The sequence below is a fragment of the Vigna angularis genome, chromosome 3 (genome assembly GCF_016808095.1).
Source record: "Vigna angularis cultivar LongXiaoDou No.4 chromosome 3, ASM1680809v1, whole genome shotgun sequence".
NCBI lineage: Eukaryota > Viridiplantae > Streptophyta > Magnoliopsida > Fabales > Fabaceae > Vigna > Vigna angularis.
In genome coordinates this window covers 2,974,547-2,995,357 of record NC_068972.1, presented here as the reverse complement: position 1 = coordinate 2,995,357, position 20,811 = coordinate 2,974,547, and the positions used below count along the sequence as shown (strand labels likewise).

The 20,811-nt window shown below is 31.6% G+C and overlaps 2 protein-coding genes across 2 annotated transcripts; both read left to right on the top strand.

Annotated features, from left to right (window-relative positions):
- Window positions 1-1,577, top strand: LOC108325643 (2-oxoglutarate and iron-dependent oxygenase domain-containing protein CP2-like; the record flags this gene model as incomplete). The annotated part of the gene is made up of 5 exons (XM_052874078.1): window positions 1-173; window positions 288-423; window positions 528-614; window positions 786-909; window positions 1,018-1,577. Coding segments are annotated over 2 exons (303 nt in total), but the record flags the coding sequence as incomplete, so codon positions are not given.
- A 15,657-nt stretch (window positions 1,578-17,234) lies between these two features.
- LOC108325333 (E3 ubiquitin-protein ligase RHA2A) lies at window positions 17,235-18,206 on the top strand. The gene has a single exon (XM_017558391.2). It carries the CDS (start codon window positions 17,387-17,389, stop codon window positions 17,870-17,872), a length of 486 nt encoding a protein of 161 aa, XP_017413880.1. The 5' UTR covers window positions 17,235-17,386; the 3' UTR covers window positions 17,873-18,206.
- The last annotated feature ends 2,605 nt before the right edge of the window (window positions 18,207-20,811 follow it).

Here is a 20,811-nt window from a genome sequence, read left to right as displayed (position 1 = left end):
ATTGGGATATATATATATATATATATATATATATTATGGATCCTAAGAACTTTTTCACAACACCATTTCTCGGTTGCAATTGAACAAAATACAGAAGAGGGTTTCAGAAATATAATAGACGAACCGTTTCCAGGATTACATTTGATATGCTTAATCCACAATTTTGTGAAAAGATGATACGTGAGGTATTACATATTTTGCTTTCCTTCTCAATCATATATTCAATTCTTCCGTTCTATATTATGCTCTAATTAATATCTGATTGCTTTGGTCGATTACTTTTTAAGACGGGCCGATGATCTCAAAATCAAAACCACGCGACCAAATATATTGCATGAACATGGCGTTGTTCTTCATGATCTTGGCCTGGAACCCATGCTTCACAGATTTAGGGAAGAATACATAGAGCCTACATAACTCGAGGTAAATTTTTTCTCTTAATCAAAATGAATTAGAAAATTATGACTGAGATGAAGAACTAATATAATGGTGTGGACTCACTTTGTCAATTTGAATTATATTTGTAGTTTCCTACGGTGAATCTGGTGGATCAACGCTGGACTCTCACTATGCTTTTGTTGTTGATTATGGACTCGCTAGGGATGGAGAAGTTGGTTAGTTTCTCAAACATAGGTCACTGCTTTGTCGATTTGCCACTTCTTGTAGCAAGTATTTTTGTTGATCTACTTTAATCATTCTCTTTAAGGTATATGCAATTAGTCCAAGTTCCGAACAAATCAGCTCTGCATGCTTTTGTTAAAATATAATGAGCAATATTGTTGCAGACTTGCATGTGGATGACGCACATATAGGCTTGAATATTTGCTTGGGCTATCAATTTTCTGCGGACAACTGTTCTTCCGGGGTGTTCGATGTGATGAACATTTAACTACTGGGTGTGAACTAGAGGTATGTTTACTACCTTATTGTTATGAGAGACTTATATTTATGCAGAATAACTTATATTTCTTACTACTTGAGAAGGAAAATCTTTGACACTTGCATGTTGTCTTGCAGTTCGCGTCTTGGAAAGTGGAGGCGTTTCCAGAATGATTGTAGTGGCTGGTGTGGAGAATGCAAACGTAAGAAGAATGAAGAGGCCTCTAAGCATGCAGATGCTAATCGTTCTTGTACTGCACAGTTGATTTGGTGCATTCCTCATTGAGCTCTGTATGTAGTGTTATCATCTTTATCTGAAAGTAACTCTACAACTAGAAAAAGGCATTTAATATGCCTGCCATGAAAAAGTTCACTCTTTACACTTGCCAGCCTACTTGACAACTTGACTGAGTACTGACAAACTATGGTTAGTTGGGTTTTATGACTTTATCAGTTCAATAATTCAAGACTTTTGCAGCCAACATAAATTCCGAGATAAGCACACTTGTTCAATTCAAAGTTAGGATTTAATCTCTGCTTTATATTTACGTCGTCAATGACAAAAGAATGCTAATACTAGATTGTGTTAACGAGGAAAATTATGAATTCGTATTACATTTGGCATTGTTGGAACTATTTTGTGATTTATCTAATGTGGACAAGTTGCTGGCCATAAGCTGGTTCGCAATAAAAGCAAGTAAGAGCAAATCAGAGACACATTAATGCTGGTTAAGTGAGTTAGTTTTACGTGCTTATCATTATCTAAATATCATTATTTGATTCTGCTGCACAATTAGTACAGGTACAGTATCAAGACAACATTGTTTTTTCAGCTTCTTTCATTAAGCTTCTCTCAATCCAATAGGTTTATGAATGGTTTTAACCAAAATATTCAAGATATAATATATACAGCAGGGTTTTAGAAATATAATAGACAAATCTTGTCTAGGAATACATTTGATATGCTTAACCCACCATTTTGTGAAAAGATGATAAGAATTACATATTTTGCTTTCCTTGGTTCGGCACGGCAAGGTTAAGTTTGGTTTGACTCGATTTGATTTGGTTTGGTTTAGTTCGGTTTGATTTGGTTTTATTCGGCTTGGTTCAGTTCGCCTCGTATGGCTCGATTCGGCTTTGTTTTGTTAGGTTTGGCTCGGTGTGGCTCAACTCTGTTAGGTTCGGCTCAGTTCCGTTTGATTACTATTGACTTAGTGCGGAGCGGTTTGTTCGGCTTGGCTAGACTCGTTTGGCTCAATTCGCTTACTTCGGATCAACTTAACTCAGTTTGGTTTGGTTTGATTCGACTCAACTCGGTTCAACTAGGTTCGATTCGGCTTGGCTGGATTCAGTTTGATTTGGCTCGACTTAGATGGTTCAACTTGGCTCGGCTTGGTTTGGTTAAGCTCAATTCAGTTTGATTGTCTTGGCTCGGCTCGTTCACGACTCAGTTTGGTTTGGTTCAATTTGGCTTGGAATGGTTCGGTTTGGTTCCGTTTGGCTCGACTTGGTTCAATTTATTTCAGTTTGGTTTGGCTTAGATTGGCTTGGATTGGTTTGGTTTGGTTCGGCTTACTTCATTTTGGTTCAATTTAGATCGGTTAGGCTTGGCTTATTCGCCTTGACTTGGCTCGGCCCGGCCCCTTTGCCTTGAGTTGGCTCGACTAAGTTTAGATTGGTTCGACTTGATTAAGCGCGACTTACCACATTAAGTTCGACTCGCCACGTTAAGCTCGTTGGGTTGGGTTGAGTTGATTTGGTTTGGTTCGGTTTACTTCGATTTCATTCAATTCAATTTGGTTTGGCTCGACTCTTTTGCCTTGACTTGGCTCGGCTTGGCCCATTAGTCTCGAGTTGGCTCGACTTGGTTTAGATTGGCTCGGCTTGATTAAGTTTGCTGAGTTGGGTTGGGTTTTGAGTTTTGGGTTTTGGATTTTGGGTTTTGAATTTTGGGTTTTTGATCTAGGGTTTAGTGTTGATGGTGTATGGTATAGGGTTTAGGGTCTAGGGTTTTAGGTTTTATGGTTTTAGGTCTAGGGTTTTGGGTCTAGGGTTTTGGGTTTTTTGTTAATGGTTAAGGATTTAGGGTTTAGGGTTTCGAGTTTAGCGTATAAGGTATAGGGTTTATGGTTTAGCGTTTAGGGTTTACGATTTACGGTTTAGGGTTTACAATTTAGGATTTAGGGTTTGCAGTTTAGGGTTTAGGGTCTGGGTTTTGGGGTTAAGATTTTAGGGTTTGGATTTGTGGTTTAGGGGTTACGGTTTAGGGTTTAAGGTTTACGGTTTATGGTGGACGATTTAGGTTTAGGGTTTAAGGTTTATGGATTAGGGTTTAGGGTTTAGTGTTTAAGGTATAGGGTTTAGGGATTAGGGTTTGGGGTTTATGGTTTAGAGTTTATGCTTTAGGGTAGGGTTCATGGTTTAGGGTTTAGGGTTTAGGGTTAAGGGTTTAGAGTTTAGGATTGATGGTTAAGGGCTTGGGATTTTGGGTTTATGGTTTATGGTTGATGGTTTCGGGTTTAGGAAATAGGTTTTAGGGAATAAGTTTTAGGGTTTAGGGTATAGGGTTAAGGGTTTAGTGTTTATGGTTTACGGTTAATGGATTAGGGTTTATGGATTATGGTTTAGGATTTTGGGTTTTGGGTTTTGGGGTTTAGGCCAAAAACTTGTTAATCTCCTTGGCAAGTGCACCAAATCGTTCAAGTAATAAACCGTGGTAAGACTAGGTATCGTTTTCCCAAGAGACTCGTAATACTAGAAAATTGTGCGATTAACAATCATCTAGACTCAAGAACAACTCATCATTTAAGAATATGTGCAAAAAAATAAATTCACAAGTAATTACAAGGTTGGACTTTGGTATTGAAGGCACTTGGAAATGGAAAAGACTAGAAGTGGTATGAAATGACATTGTTAAGGTTAGTTTTCACCAATGCACTCTTGTGTATAACCAATTTCATCTCCTCTCTATCAATTTACTAAAGTTAATCCACTAAAACACTCTAGTCCTAATCTCTTAGGTGAAAGAGCCTAGGTTTTCCTTATCAAACTCCAATCCCTTGGACAATAATCTAACAAGCAAACCCGCATTAAGAACTAGGATCTGAGACAACATGTGAATCATATCCCATCCCTGGCTCAATGACCCACAAAGACTCTTGTTTCAGTTCAAGATTTTCTATCCCATCCCTGGCTCAATGAAACCCCAAAATCAAGTCATGAACGTCCCCATTACATGCAAGCTTTAAGATCGGAAAAAAGAATACTAGTAATAGATAGAAAAGGCATTTATAAATACGAAACAATCATTCATTACATAAGAGTTCATAGGCTACATCTAACCCTAACAAGATGAATCTGGTTCTCCATTTCCATGGAGAACCCTAAAGCTTACAAACATGGAAGATGGAAGAAGAAGGAGACCCAAAGGAAGAGGAAGAGATGTTCCCACAAGCTCATCGCGCCCTCCATGAGCTCCAGACGTGAAATCGCGCATCCAAAGATCCAAAGACCCTTTTTCTTTCTTCCTCGTGAGTATATATACTGCCCGAATTCTCGCTTAAGCTAAATTTTTCTTGCTTAAGCGAGAATAAACTTCTTGGAGAAGATAGTCATTCTCGCTTAAGCTAAATTATTCTCGCTTAAGCGAAAATGACTTTTAAATCAATGACTTCCTGGATCACCGAGACTCTTCAATGTAATGGAAGATCTTCCTAACATCGAAATAGATCCAAAAAACAAGGGATTAGAGTATTATTTACGTAATGTAGCTCAAAATATAGATAAATACTAAAACTAAATAAAAGAGAGGATTTAAGCAAGTAATAAGCTAAAGAAGAGTTGATTTTGCTACTAAAATGATGCTTAGATAATGGTAAGAATTAGCATTATCAGGTTTGGGATTTACGGTTTAGGGTTTAGGGTATACGGTTAAGGGTTTAAGGTTTAGGCTTTAGGGTTTAGAGTTTAGGGACTAGGGTTTATGGTTTATGGTTTAGTGTTTAGGGTTTATGGTTTAGTGTTTACGGTTTAGGGTTTACGATTTAGGGTTTAGGATTTATGGTTTACGGTTTAGGGTCTAGGTTTTGGGGTTTAGGATTAAGGTTTTGGGGTTAGGATTTGTGATTTAGGTGTTTGGGGTTATGGTTTAGTGTTTAGGGTTTATTGATTTAAGGTTTAGGGCTTACGGTTTATGGTGGACGACTTAGGTTTAGGGTTGAGGGTTTAGGGTTTACGATTTACGGTTTAAGATTTAGATATTAGGGTATAGGGTATAGGGTATATGATATAGGGTTTATGGTTTATGGTGTATGGTTTATTGTTTAGGGTTTGGGGTTTATGGTTTAGGATTTAGGGTTTAGGTTTATGGTTTAGGATGTAGGGCGTATGGTGTAAGGTGTAGGGTTTAGGGTTTATGGTTTAGGGAATATGTTTTAGGGTTTAGGGTTTGGGGTTTTGGGTTTATGGTTTATGGATTATGGTTTAGGGAATATGTTTTAGGGTTTAGGGAATAGCTTTTAGGGTTTGGGGTTTAGGGTTAAGGGTTTACGGTTTAGTGTTTATGGTTTACGGTTTATGGATTAGGGTTTAGGGATAAGGTTTAGGATTTGGGGTTTAGGGTTTGGGATTTACGGTTTAGGGATTACGGTTTAGGGTTTATGGTTAAGGGTTTAGGATTTTAAGTTTTGGGTCTAGGGTTTATGGTCTAGGGTTTAGTGTTTATGGTTTTTGGTCTAGGGTTTAGGGTGTAGGGTTTATGGTTTTGGGTTTAGGGTTTATGGTTAAGGGTTTAAGATTTAGGGTTTAGGGTTTATGGTTTAGAGTTTAAGGTTTAGGGTTTAGAGTTTAGAGTTTATAGTTTATGGTTTAGGTTTAAGGTTTAGGGTGTAGGGTTTAGGATTTCGGATTTGGGGTTTAGGGTTTAGTTTTTATGGTTTAGGGTTTATGGTGTATGATTTACGATTCAGGGTTTATGGTTTAGGGAATAGGTTTTATGGTTTAGGGAATAGGTTTAGGGTTAATGGTTTACGGTTTAGGGGTAACGGGTTACAGTTTACGGATTATGGTTTAGGGGTTAGGGTTTAGGATTTGGGGTTTATGGTTTTGCCGTTTAGGGTTTTGAATTTACAGTGAAGGGTTTACGGTTTAGGGTTTACGGTTTAGGGATTACAGTTTAGGGATTACAGTTTAGGGTATAGGATTTAAGGTTTACGGTCAAGGGTTTACGGTTTAGGGTTAAGGGTTTTCAGATTTTGGGTTTTAGGTCTAGGGTTTAGGGTCTCAGGTTTTGGGTGTAGGGTTTAGTGCTTAGGGAATAGGTTTTATGGTTTAGGGTTTATGGAATAGGTGTTAGGGTTTAGTGTTTAGGGTTAAGGGTTTACGGTTTAGGGGTTACGGTTTATGGATTAGGGTTGACGGTTTATGATTTGGGGTTTAGGGTTTTGCGGTTTAGGGTTTGGGATTTACGGTTTAGGGAATACAGTTTAGGATTTTTTTGGGTCTAGGGTTTATGGTCTAGGGTTTAGTGTTTATGATTTTTGGTCTAGGGTTTAGGGTCTAGGTTTTTGAATTTTAGGTCTAGGGTTTATGGTTAAGGGTTTAGGGTTTTTTATTAATGGTTAAAGGTTTATGATTTAGGGTTAAGGGTTTAGGGTTTTGGGTTTGGGGTTTAGCGTTTATGTTTTAAGGTTTAGGGTTTTTTTTTAGCGTTTAGGATTTGGGATTTAGGGTTTACGATTTAGGGTTTGCGGTTTAGGGTTTTGGGTCTAGGGTTTGGGGTGTAGGGTTTGTGGTTTAGGGGTTATGGGTTACAGTTTAGGGGTTTAAGGTTTAGGGTTTAGGGCTTACGGTTTATGGTGGACGATTTAGGTTTAGGCTTTAGGGTTTATGGATTACGGTTTAGGGTTTAGTGTTTGTGGTTTAGGGTTGGGGGTATAGGGTATAGGGTTTAGAGTTTATGGTGTATGGTTTATGGTTTAGGGTTTAAGGTTTAGGGTGTATGGTTCAGGTTTATGGTTTAGGGTGTAGGGTGTAGGGTGTAGGGTTAGAGTTTAGGATTAATGGGTTAGGGCTTAGGGTTTTGGGTTTTGAGTTTTGGTTTTATGGTTTATGCTTTAGGGAATAGGTTTTAGGGTTTAGAGTTTATGATTGATGGTTTAGGGCTTAGGGTTTTGGGTTTATGGTTTATTGTTTATGATTGATGGTTTAGGGCTTAGGGTTTTGGGTTTATGGTTTAGGGTTTATTGTTTATGGTTTAGGGTTTATGGTTTAGGGTTTAGGGTATTGCGTAAGGGTTTAGAGTTTAGGAATTATGGTTTATGGCTTAGGGTTTGAGGTTTATGGTTTAGGGAATAGGTTTTAGGGAATATCTTTTAAGGTTTAGGGTTTACGGTTTATGGATTATGATTTGTGGTTTAAGGTTTTGGGATTTACGGTTTAGGGATTACGGTTTCTGGTTTAGGGTTTAGGATTTAGGGTTTACGGTTAAGGGTTGAAGATTTAGGGTTTAGGATTTTTGGGTTTATGGTCTAGGGTTTAATGTTTATGGTTTAGGGTCGAGGGTTTAGGGTCTAGGGTTTATGGTTTTGAGTTTAGGGTTTATGGTTAAGGGTTTAAGGTTTAGTGTTAATGGTTAAGGGTTTAGGGTTTAGTGTTTATGGTTTAGGGTTAAGGGTTTAGGATTTACTGTTTAGGGTTTATGGTTTATGGTTTAGGATTTACGGTTTAGGCTTCAGGGTTTGGGGTTTAGGTTTTATGGTTTATGATTTAAGGGTTAGGGGTTACAGTTTAGGGTTTAAGGTTTTGGATTTAGGGTTTAGGTTTTAGAGTTTATGGTTTAGTGTTTACTATTTAAGGTTTACTGTTAAGGGTTTAGGGTTTAAGGATTATGGTTTGGGGTTATGGTTTTTGGTTTTTGGTTTTTGGTTTTGGTTTTGGGTGTTGGGTTTAGGGTTTTGGGTTGGGTTCGATTCTGTCGGTTAGGTTTGGTTGGGTTCGGTGCGGTTGAGTTCGGTTAGGTTTGGTTCGGTTTGGTTCTGTTCAGTTCGGTTGGGTTGGGTGGGGTTGGGTTCGGTTCAGTTGCATTGGGTTATGTTCGGTTCGATTGAGTTCGGTTCGTTTTGATTTGGTTCAGGTTGGTTTGATTGGGTTGAGTTTGGTTTGGTTCGATTTTGTTCGGTTTGGTAGGGTTTGGTTTGGTTTGATTGTTCGGTTCGGTTCGATTTGGTTGGGTTTGATGCGATTCTGTTTACACTGTCATTGTCATGTGACAACATGTGAGTTTGACACATGACAAGTTATTTTATTTTTCAAAAAAGAAATTTATAACTAAAAATTAAAAATAAAATTTAAAAAAATATTTACAAATTTAAAAAACTATAAAGTACCACTTGATACCATCTTTAATTGTGCTAGTACAAAACGAACGCAATAACCTAATTGTTTTAATTTTTCCAAAATAAAAACTTATATAAAAAGAAAAAGTAAGAAACCTATTTGAAAAAAAAAAAACATATTAAACCTAAAGGAAACATATATCATTTTAGCTTCTTTCTTTCTTTTGGTGTTGTGTTTGGTATCCGAAATAGAAGCTTACATTTAGGGTGTATTTGTTTTTAAGATGAATTTGAAAAAGTAAAAGGGTGAGAAAATAAAATTGAAAATGAGATTATTTGGATTTAAGAAAAGTAATAAGAAATAAAGCAATTTAAAATAAAATTTAAGAAAATTACTGAGTCATGGATATAGTTGATAAAATAAAAAATATTTTAGTAAAAAAATTAAATTATTATTATTTTATCTTTGATTATAAAAGTAATTTAAAATAAATTATAATTAGTGTAAATTATGTTAAAAATTTTATTATTATTATAATGTTTTTTTTCTTGACAGTTTTATTTAGGTTATATTTGTAATTACATATTTGAAACCTCTATTTTTTTGCTTTTGAAATACACCATTGGTCTCAAATAATCTTGAACAAATATTTTAGAAATGTTAAAATTTTCTCAAAAAATAAAGATGAAAAAGATATATAACAATGATGTTAAAAAAATTAGTAATACTAACGAAAACAGCAATAACTCTCTAAGAAAGACATTGAATGATTACACCTGTAGAGTATTGGCTCTCTGAGTGATAATACACTTGGACACAGTGACGTTAACGTTTGTTATGATTTTTAGGTATTGTAATGATTCAATGAATATGCACACCACCCTTTAAAACACTCTTCTTCTCCCTACTTAATATTTTAAGAATCTTCTGGACTCTCTGCTTCCCACGGATGAATTTCCATCATTTAACTTCCTGAACCTTCCTTGAAACTCTTTTATCATCATATTCTTCTAAACTTTATAGGTTTTTCATTTAATATCATCCAATTTAATGCCAACTCACCTTGAAAACACCATTTCTCATGTCCTTGTCATGCTAATTGCTTTCTACCATGTCACCTTAAATTTCATAATCAAACTTTGATGCATTATGTAGTTTTGATTGAGATCACGTAGAATTACATCACAAATATAACACTAACATGATAAAAAACCAAAGTGTTTCGAAGAAGTGTATGGTCATACGTACTAACAAGTACTAGATGTTAATCGTTCATATTTAATTGATGACATGGTCATACTATACATAATTAATTTAGTTTACAAAATTATTTAATATTATATAAGACTTGTTTATTTTAATTTAAAAAGATTAATTTACCTAATTACTTACACGAGCATTTGTTTTTTAACATTCTTACCTTCCTCCATTTGGCTGTGTTTGCCATTAAAGAGTAGAATGTGATCTTCAATTTTTTACTTACAGTTTCTTGTAAACACTTTTTCTGCAGAACCAACCATATATATCCAAAGAGCATGTCAAGGTCAAGCACAAAAAATAATAAAGAAAACATGATAGGTATGGTGGTTGTACCTAAACTAGATTTTGTATTTCAAAATTGATACAGTAACATGACCTCAATCATGATATTTTGGGAGGTACGTATGGTTTAACATTTTTATCATCCCATAAACCTTTTCCTTCAACAGTGCTAGAAAAATTCTAAAAAGATACACATTTTTAATTCATTATCAGATTGTTACGTGAATACTAATCATCAATTAATATAGATGAAGAAATATACATTACATTTTATATAGCATGTGCATGTAATATTTTATATAGCACTTACATCTCAAGTTCTCAGCTACCTAATATTAAGTAAAAATATGTTTTTCAATCAACTTTAATAACCCACTTTTAGACTAAAAATATACAGATTAGTCCAAATGAGTAAATTAATTCATTTTAATTATAATAATGTTAAAATATCTATTAAAATATTAATGATGCGTTTAATAATGATTTGTTTTGTAATGCATACGCAAAAGAAATATATTGAAAGAATACTGGTCTTAGTTAAAATTGAACATATTGGTAAGAGATGGTAAATAAACATAATCTCTAGTTCTTATATACTGATCACCGTCGTTTAACAACATTTACTATTACTACTTATCAAATAATTACTTACTTTGACATTGCAATGCTTTTAACATGAACACCTCCTTTTACCAAGCGTAAGAAACACGACAATAGTAGTACTTTAGGACACACTAATATCTTCCTAATTTTTTTTATATGAACTAATAAAAATCCATAAATACAGGAATGACTATAGTAATTTCACAAAAAAGTAATTATATTACTAATGTTAAACTTAAAAGTTGAATTTTCACTTGCGATAAAATATTTGTACAAGAAGTAATTAATACTACATTTAAAAAATAAAAATTAAAACATAATGATCATTCATTCTCATTGCTCCAAAACATGTGGTTGTTTCGTGTCTGCTGCCCACACTTGTTTGAAGCCACTAAAAGTGTGGTCGGTAGATACGCGGATCTCATTGGACGGCGTGGATTGGATTCTGGTCAATGAGAACTCTCTTCCATATGGTTTTATTAATTTAATTTAATTTTCGCAAATAACAAGATAATCTTAAGAAAACCTTTAACAATTTAACAATACAAAATAATTTGAAAGTGTTTTACAGGAGCATCTCAAACTGGAGATAATTATTGAGTAAAATACCCCATAAAACATATTTTCATTTGAGGAATTTGAGGTGATGCCGTAATTTGTTTAAAAAAATTTGAAATGGTTATACGCAAATTGTTTCTTATTCTTCTGCCAGGATAATTTACAATTTCGTTAGTTTCTTCTCCTACAATCTAGATTAAGGTTGACAAAAATAATTGTATTCATGATGGTAGAGATAAAAATATCTGAAAATATCTTTAATGAATAATATCAGGTAATGAATATAAGTATTTAATTATTTTAAATTTATATTTTGTTCAAATTCATTTAAATTTGTATTGTATAAATATTTTAATGAGTAACTTAATTTGAATTTTATTTTAAAACTAATTTTCTGCTTAATTTTATATTTCAAAAATTTAATTTTAAATAATTTTATTCAAAATTAAAAGAAAATTATATATATATATATATATATATATATATATATATATATATATATATATATATAAACAGATATCAATAGTTATCATAAAAAATTGGCAGTTTCAATGGGTATTATGTATATAAAAAATTTGTGAATATTTTTTTTCGGATATTCAACCGGCAATAAGGTGGATACAAGATAGATTCTTTTAGATAAAATAAATAGTGATTAATCACTATTTGTATCTAATCCGACATGCTATTATTCCTATTTCAAACTTGTAGTGAAAGTTTATCTTCTTTATAATTAGAGTATCGATATTGTAATAGAAAACTCTTAATAATATATTTAATTTATGATATCTTATATATAGGTATTTATTAAAAGATTAATTCCTTTATAATTACGCTGAGTAGTCGTATGTAACAAGTTTTGTATGGAGTCTAGGTTCATTATTTCATTAAATTTTTAATAAAGATTTGTTTAATTATTGAAAAATGAGGGGCATCTAATTTTAGGAGGTATAATCTCCAAATCCATGCCGAATTCATTTTTACCAGCGGCGTTGGTGTTGAACCTATCACCACATTACTTAATTAGTACTTTTAAGATGGTGTTTGGCTAGAATTTTTAATTACATTGTTTTGTCAGTTTATTATAAGCTCCAAAAACCTTAATGAGTTAACCCTTTTTTAACACAACTATGATTGTGTTTATAGTCTGAACACAAGTCACCGACCCACCGCAGATTACGCACAATCTCTGTGTTGCAAATCTTGGTGACATCTTCCTTTGGCCCTCTCTTCTTTACCTATCAATTCCTTGCTTTACCTTAATTAATACACATTTTTTTAATAATCCGCTTCATTAATGGACTTAGATACATTAATTCACGCCACAAGATTAAAGTTGGCAAAGAGATTCTTTTCATTTTTCTATCACAACCACCCCAACACGTCCTCATACCATTGCAAATTGCACACACAATTAATAGACAAACGCTATTAATTAGTCCCTGACAAGTCATAATTAATCAGAGGTTTTCTCGTAAATAGCATGATCTAATTCTTTGGTGTTAATTTGTTACTACACAACTTGAAATAGCATAGCATAGCATAGCATAACCCGCGCATATGGTTCTCCTTACATTCATATTCGTTACCACCTACAGTGCAGCATGTCTCTCAACTTGGTTTTTAATAACGTTAATAGGTCTTTGCAGACAACATATCACAACTTGGTCGACAGTATCTTCATTTATTTTCCAAAACTATCACTGGATTTTTTTCTTCTTCTAAATGTTACTATATATCTCCCATCATTTGTATAAAAAATAAATTGAATTTTTTTAGTCAAATTACAAGAAACGTGATATTATTTTAAATAAGTAATGGTTAAATTATTTTCATATTCTTAATTAACTACAATGTCTAATCCCCTCATATTTTACATTTTTCTAAAAAAACTGATAATATATATATATATATATATATATATATATATATATATATATATATATATATAGTAATGCTTTTCTTTCATTGGGTGGATTGTGAAAATATCTACAATAAGATGAGATTAATAGTTTTTTCGCAATGCCTTGCTCCATATAGAAAACTTAATGTTTTTTTGGGGCATAAAAATATATACAATAGATTAATTATTTTAGTAATGATTTTCTCGGTATTCAATACTTGGATTGATCTCATAATTTCACTTAAATCACTTCCCAATTGCGATAGTTTGGTTTGATAATATAATCACTAGAAAATCATATACTTTAGACTTTATTTTGTAGACCTATTGTAGGATGGGTTTAACAATGATTAAAATTTCTCTTTAATAACACTAAAAAATCGTTATTGTTGCAGATGAAGCTAAAATAAAAAAATATCGATTAATCACAAGTGACTTCTAATGTAGTTATGAACATAATCGTGGTTATATCTCAAAGAAAAATAACAACGAATTAGAACTACTATTATAAATGTGAACACCAAATTCATTAAATTCTTACCCCGATTTCAACTAAAATTGTTTATCCAACCATCATCCTATTTAATTTTTTAAATATTGATTTATTTTGCAGCTATACTCTAATCTTGCATTATTTAATAATTTCAATATCACAATTGATAGACTATGGTACAAAAGAGAGTGATCTTACATCATTTATATATGTGAAATTTATATATATATATATATATATATATATATACTCATAAATAATATATATAATTTATTTGCCCTTCACATACAATCTAATAGATATATTTTCCAAAGTTTTTTTATTGGGTTGAGTGATAAATTTTGTCTAAATCCAATTTAAGTGGAATTGAGTATACTCATAAATACAACAAAGTTTGCATCGTTATACAATGCACCTAACATAAGATACAACTTCCCTTCAATTATTGTTTTAATTGAGAATCAAATTCGTTATCTTGAATTTGGTAGCAATGGTTAGATTAGGCGATAACTATTAGATTAAAGGCTATCATTAGTAATTAGGAATTGTTTCTACTTGGCCTATTATGTTGAGGAAAAATTGACAACAGCTACGACCAGCATTGCAAGAGTAAACATCATAGAAGTCAACAAAAAAATATAAATTGATGGTTTATATGAAAATATATTTATTTTTCACAAGAACATTACTAGGTTTTCCGTATCCTTATTCTCTAATAAGTTAAATATCCCACCTTAATATTTCCTAATATATAAACTATTCATAAAATTTTGTCCTATTATTGGTGATTTAGAATAATTATGTTTTAACATTATATTTGAATTTTTAGAATAATTAATTTGCAATATTGTATTGAAGTAATTTTTAGAATAATTAATTGTTATAATAATTATAGGACATTGAAATATATTCACATGATTTTCTTTTTAGTTTTTTTTTGTAAATAGAAATTTCCCCGAACTATCTTACAAGATGGGTTGAAATTGAAGTTTTTTACGGAGGCGAATTCAAATATAATAACATTTAAAAAATATTTTAAACATTTATATACCAAATACATTTATATACAATTTCTATTATATATATATATATATATATATATATATTAAAAAATTCACATCAATTATAAAATCAGTTTAACCTTAAAATTTATTTTGTAACATAATATATAATCATTAATTAAAGTTTAAGTTTTACATCAATTACTAATAATAAAGTTAATTTACAAATATATATATATATATATATATATATATATATATATATATATATATATATATGATACTTTCAACAAATATTAATTTAACTGAGAAGATGATAAGAGATATATTTTAAGCTAATATGACTATATTCAAATTAGGTTATTAGATTTGTTATTAAATAAAATAAAATAAGTTTAAAGTCGCGTAGTCTATTATATTGTCCAACTCAAATGCAAAGAATAATATAAACTTACCATACTCAAATCAATTATGATTAATTATAACTCTTATAAAATACACTTTAAATTTAACTTAATATTATAAAATCTATAAAATAAAGTTTATATTTATATTATAATTTTACTTTATCTTTAATTATAAATTTACAAGATATCTTTTAAGTCAATCCATGTATATTTATAAATAATCTGATAACGGATAAATAATAAATGAAAAAATATATCTAACAAATATTTTATTCTTTTACTATAATAGACTCTTACAGCACTTTTGTATTATCTTAAAAATAAAGTTTCAACTTAACTTAATCTATAAAATCAACTTATTTACACACATTTATATATTATAAATTTAGTATCACAAACACAAAGCTAATATAAACACTTAATAATAAAAGCACAATAATTAATGGTAAGTGAAAAGTAAAAAATTAGATAAATGTATTACAGGTTAACTTGTAAAGGATAAATATTGTTTAATCATTAAAACTAAAATTCAAAATCTGAATCAAATTAATTAAGTTTGTATTTTTTTTTTCAATCTTAACAATTAAAAATTTCTTTATATTGGATTCATTCGTACGATGAGCACCCTACAAAATTAATTAGATAATGCTGTGAATATCAGAATATGAGAATATCTACCAAAAAGGAGTCCAAGGAGGAAGGGAAGATTCCTAGCATCTCCTCATCTCTCTATTTTATGTTACACATTGCAGACTTCATTTACCAGCCATCAAAGCAGAATAAACTCTACTTACTAGTTAATCATCTCACATTTTGGGTTTTAATGGCTTCTAATTTCCTTGTGATTATCTAGTCAACACAAGATTGAATGGTCATATTATCATGTAAACATAATCTTAGTAACTATCTCGAGATTAGACAGTTATAATTTATAAGTAGTATAGTCATTCTTTAAGACAATTATATCTAATTTTGATTAATTTACAACAAAACACAATTAATACTAATGGAGTTACAATTAAATACAAATTTGAAATAAAGAAATAAATAATGATATTTATCATACATTAATTACTAAAATGATTAATATTTTACTAACTTGATCATTCAAATACTTATTACAGATAATTTTCGGATTCGATTAAACAGAATTGAATGACGAATAATAACAAAGATTGAAACATCCTAGACTTACCGAAAATAACCTTGACGCATAACCGAAATATTATTATCTATAATCGAAACACTTATAATAATACAAAGGATTAAAGTTGACAACCTAACTATCAAATCGTAGGTAGCTACAATCTTTTAACAAAAACAATATCAAAACTGTTGTAGACAGAATCTTCCCAGTTCCTACACTCTTCATATACGTATATAAATTAATTGTTGCATTGTAATCAATTGAATATTAAAATATTCACTTTAGCGGTGGAACTCCTTTCGAATACCAAGAGGCAGCACCGTTTTACTTACTTTAAGAGAAGAATACAAAAACAAAATGGTAACAATTAGATAGGAAACATAAAGAACACAGAATTCCATTTATGAGAGTGTAGGGTAAAGTTGTGAGTCTAGACTTTTTTTGTATAAAAAATAATACTTTTTTCTACATCATACAAAATAATAATAATAATAATAATAATAATGAACCAAAGAGCATACATGATTATCAATACTTGTCTTGTTTATCCATTAGGGCAAACAACAAAAGAATAAAAATGATGTGTTGAGTGAGTTAACGTTAGAGTAAGAGACAGAAAAGTTCAGAAATAAGAAGGGGCAGAGTGTAAAAGAATCGGGACAGAGAATCTTAAAGTAATCGAGTAAAAGAAGAAACTATTTTTTTAGGGATAAAATGGAAAACAAAGATTCTATTCAGCCTGATTTACTTCTTTGACCGAAATTCACATAAGAATAACCGAAAGAAGACGGATAAGAGTATTGAGAAACGTGTTGCTTTGGGTAATAGGTTTTAGAAGATTTATTATTTTGGTACGTTAGTGTTGGAGGTGTGATTAATTGAACTTAAAGAGAGAAGAGAGTTAAGAAATGTGGAAAAAAGAGGAAGAAGAAGGTATTGCATATTTGTGAAAGATCCTGTCCAGCTTTTCATGTTTGAAAAGCGAAACTAGTTCAATGTATGAGATAAAGATCACATGCCCATTTGCTCTTAATTTACTTCCTTTTAAATAAATCATCACCTTGCATTGACTCTAATCTTCCAGATCCATATCAAAACTACACAAATTACATACGTTGCAAAAACCAATCCACATAATTACTTTGGGGCACCCAATCCTAAAAAGGGGACAATTTTTTAATTTTGGGAAAACCTCACATTACAATTTTTTAATCACGTTTTGGGAGTTTGTCTAAGTGTTTTAATTTCAGAAACCTTATTTATTACGTTCCGAGATGATTGATTTAAGCTGAGTAATTTATGTAAATGAATTTGTAAAAATGGGAATAAAATGAAATTAGAATAGTGAACAAGTCCCTGACATCACATCAGAGAGGCTTTTTATAACAGAGGTGGAAGGGGTTGTGTTCTCGCAATCCACACAAAGACGACACGACACGATACGATACACCGCGACCTCTTAAAATCTTCTTTCTCTGTATTCATTAATTCATTCGGAGTTGATTGGAAATTGGAATCATGGGTTTGCAAAGCGAACTAAACGACGTGTCGTCGGGTTCGATTCCGCTGCTGGTGTTGGCGCAGATAGCCATGTTCGTCAACTACCTCCGCTCGATGCTCTTCGCGCTGTTGCAATCCCTAGGTCTCGCCCGATTCCACACGCACCAGATCGTCGACGACCGCTTCCTCGCCGCCGTCGGATCCGGCCTCGCCGGCCTCATCATGCTCTCCGATCAGCTCGCCCTCAACAACCAATTATTCTTCTACAAAGGAGCCGCCCACGACCACACCTGCGTGGTGTGCCAGGCCACCTTCCAGGACGGCGACCAGCTCCGCATGCTCCCCTGCCGCCACGTCTTCCACCGCCCCTGCTTCGACGGCTGGCTCCACCACTACAAGTTCAACTGTCCTCTCTGCCGCTCCCCGCTCCTTTCCGACGAGCGCGTGGCCCTCACCGAACGCCGCCTCGGCCAACAACTCATCTCTTGGTTCTCCCTTCACTGATGCGGCGCCGTTTCCGTTTTCCAATCTCCCACTTTTACCCCTCTTTCGCGATCACTTTTTACAGACCTGGACGCGGTTTCTTTTCTTTTTTTCGTTTTTTACTTTCCCTCCTTTTTTTTTTAATATTGGTCTTTTTATTTTTTTTGTAGGGTTTTAATATTACTATTATTAGGCTAGATTTTTTGTTTCTTTTTATCTTATTAACAGTAGTTCTGGTGAAGGTATTTTTTGAAGGGTTTTCTAGCGTCTGAGAATCCTTTTTTATCTACTGTAAATTTTGCACTCCTGTGTGTCTATTCTAATAATCGGAGATATTAGAAAGTTTATGCACAAATTTCCATAACACAGCACACTATCTTACCCTCTCTTCCCGTAAACGTTGGATCATCATCTAATTCAGCGAATGGAAATTAAATAAAAAATGAGGAAAAGGAATATTTATTGTGGAAATTAAATGTGTTGAGAGGATGATGATATTGGAAATTGGGTTGGAAACAGAAGAAGGTAGAGTTGTGTGTGTATGAGGTGGAGAAGTTAGTGGTGAGTGAAAGTGGAGCCGTGTTAGATTATAGGTCTCTCATTAAAACTCAGTTGTTGAGGTGTCGCTGTAAATACCATTTCTCCCTCTTTCTTTTCTTTTTCTTTCCTACATTAATTCTTTCAACAACTTTACCTCAATCACTAAATCATATATCTCTATCTATTTTATATTAACATCTAATTTTCTTAATTCATTTATATTTCAAAACTTTACTTCAAAACCCTACTAAATTTAACGTATGATTGACCCTCATTTTACAGTTACACGTCAATGCCACTATTATCACCAATCTAACATTTTACAACCAAGTAAAAGGACGAAGATGAGAATACACGTATAAGTTCTGTGTTCATTTTAAATCACTAAACACTAAAGTCTTCTCTATAATTACTTTTTTTTTCTTGGCATTGAAAAGAACAAAATGTATTTTTTTTATTGAATTCATGTGAGTGAGAATATATCGTTACCATAACATGTGACGAGGCATGATTTTCATATCCTTCCAAATATAAAAAATCACTATAGATATAAATTTTTATTTTGTACACAAAAACATATATAATCATCATTCTTAAAAAAAACACCACATGTGTCTATACTCATGTTTATACTTAATTTTGAAAACTCTTATATTATTTCTTACTCTTTACTGTATACGATGAAACCAAGTATTTTCATAAAAATTAATACGAATTCCGAGAATACTAGTATTTAGGAATTTATTTAGGTTAAAGAGAAGGTTTGAAAATAATTGAGATGATTGAGACATTTGAATAGTTATGGTCCGAACAGAAAACCCCTATGAGCTGCATCACTTTCACATTTTTTGTTGTCTGAATAGTTTTAGAATGGACCCAATCCAACCTTTACACAGCTTTCGTACAACAATTTCTATCATTATTGCTCTTCATAAACTCACATTGCTCACCTCTCTATGCATTTTTTTTTTCTTTTTTTCAAGCCAAGGAGTTCAATCTTCAATGCCAAACAGAAGCCACCAAAATGGTTAACCCTCAACATCTCGCAAATTTATTAAAAAAATAATTATTTGACTTTATTTCATTTACAGTATCAATTAAAACAATATATGTGTAAATGTTCTTACCTCAAATCCATTAAGATGCATTATTAGAGTCAAATATTATATTCAAAACATTTTTAATCTTATAATTGTAACTCCTTCATTGTTTATATTTAAAAAGCACATCAAAATGTTAAAATATTGAATGAAAAATATATATTTAAATTATTTTTTAACTTTTATTTTAATAATGTGGAACTATTATTACTGGAATGACAAAAAAAACTAAAATTATGCATGCAATTATGATTTATTAAAAACTTTGAAGTCATGTTTGCAGACATAATTTTAGGAAAAGAAACACAGTAAACCAATTAAAGTTGTGTTACCAATTACAACTTCAATATAATTTAAAGAGAAAAACAAACAAAGAAAGTTGTACATAGTGATACTTTCAAACAAAAATCATGCTTTAAAGAAAGACTCACCTATATGGATAACTTTTAAAACTTTATTCGATTCACTAATTTAAAAAAATAAAAAATAAAAAAACTCTTATTAGATAATTCTTTCTTCGCATCCTTCAATTATATATCAATCATTACCTTCATCATCGTCAGATAGGAACACTTAATCATTCTAATCATTTTCTTCACTTTGTAAAATGATTATTTCATACCTTAAAACTATTTAAAATGTTTTTTTGACAATTATTCATTCAACTCCTTAAAGTTAGTGAAATCTTTTGGGAATAAACATTTCAATGGAACCATGGAAACAAAAAGTAACTAAAAAAATAATCATCACATAGTTTTTCAAACTTTTAAATATATAACACTTCAGGTAAATAATAGTTTATATATCTTAATCAAATATAGTTCATAATATTAGCAAAAGTTTAGATTCTCTATTAAATTTTTTGTATTGTCTTTGGTTATGATTTCACAGTACACTGGTTTTAATAATTAGGTTAAACTTCAAAAAAGAAAGTAGTCTTGTTTTAAAAAATGTAATTACTTCTATCAATTTTAAAATGGTTATTTTTAATACATGCATTTGAATCTACCACTTTTTTATGTAAGAGGACATTTTTATACATTGGTAGTGAATTTTGTTGGTTAATTGAATAATATGATTTGGTAGTCAATAAATGTTAGTGAGAAAATTGAATATTATTTTTGTGATATTTTTTTATTAAAAAAAATTATTTAGCTGAGTAAGTTTTCGCTTTCCACATCAGAGATAAGCTTTCCTCTTTTCTTCACTAAAATATCTAAAGATAGAAAGTGAAAAGTGCTAGTAAGTGTTTGAAAAATATATAAATAAAGCCAACTTGCTATCAAAAGTGACCTCTTAATTTTGATTCGCTAACAAGAT

What these genes read in the sequence shown, in the direction of transcription:
- LOC108325333 (XM_017558391.2), top strand. Translation starts at nt 17,387, where the DNA reads ATGGGTTTGCAAAGCGAACTAAACGACGTGTCGTCGGGTTCGATTCCG.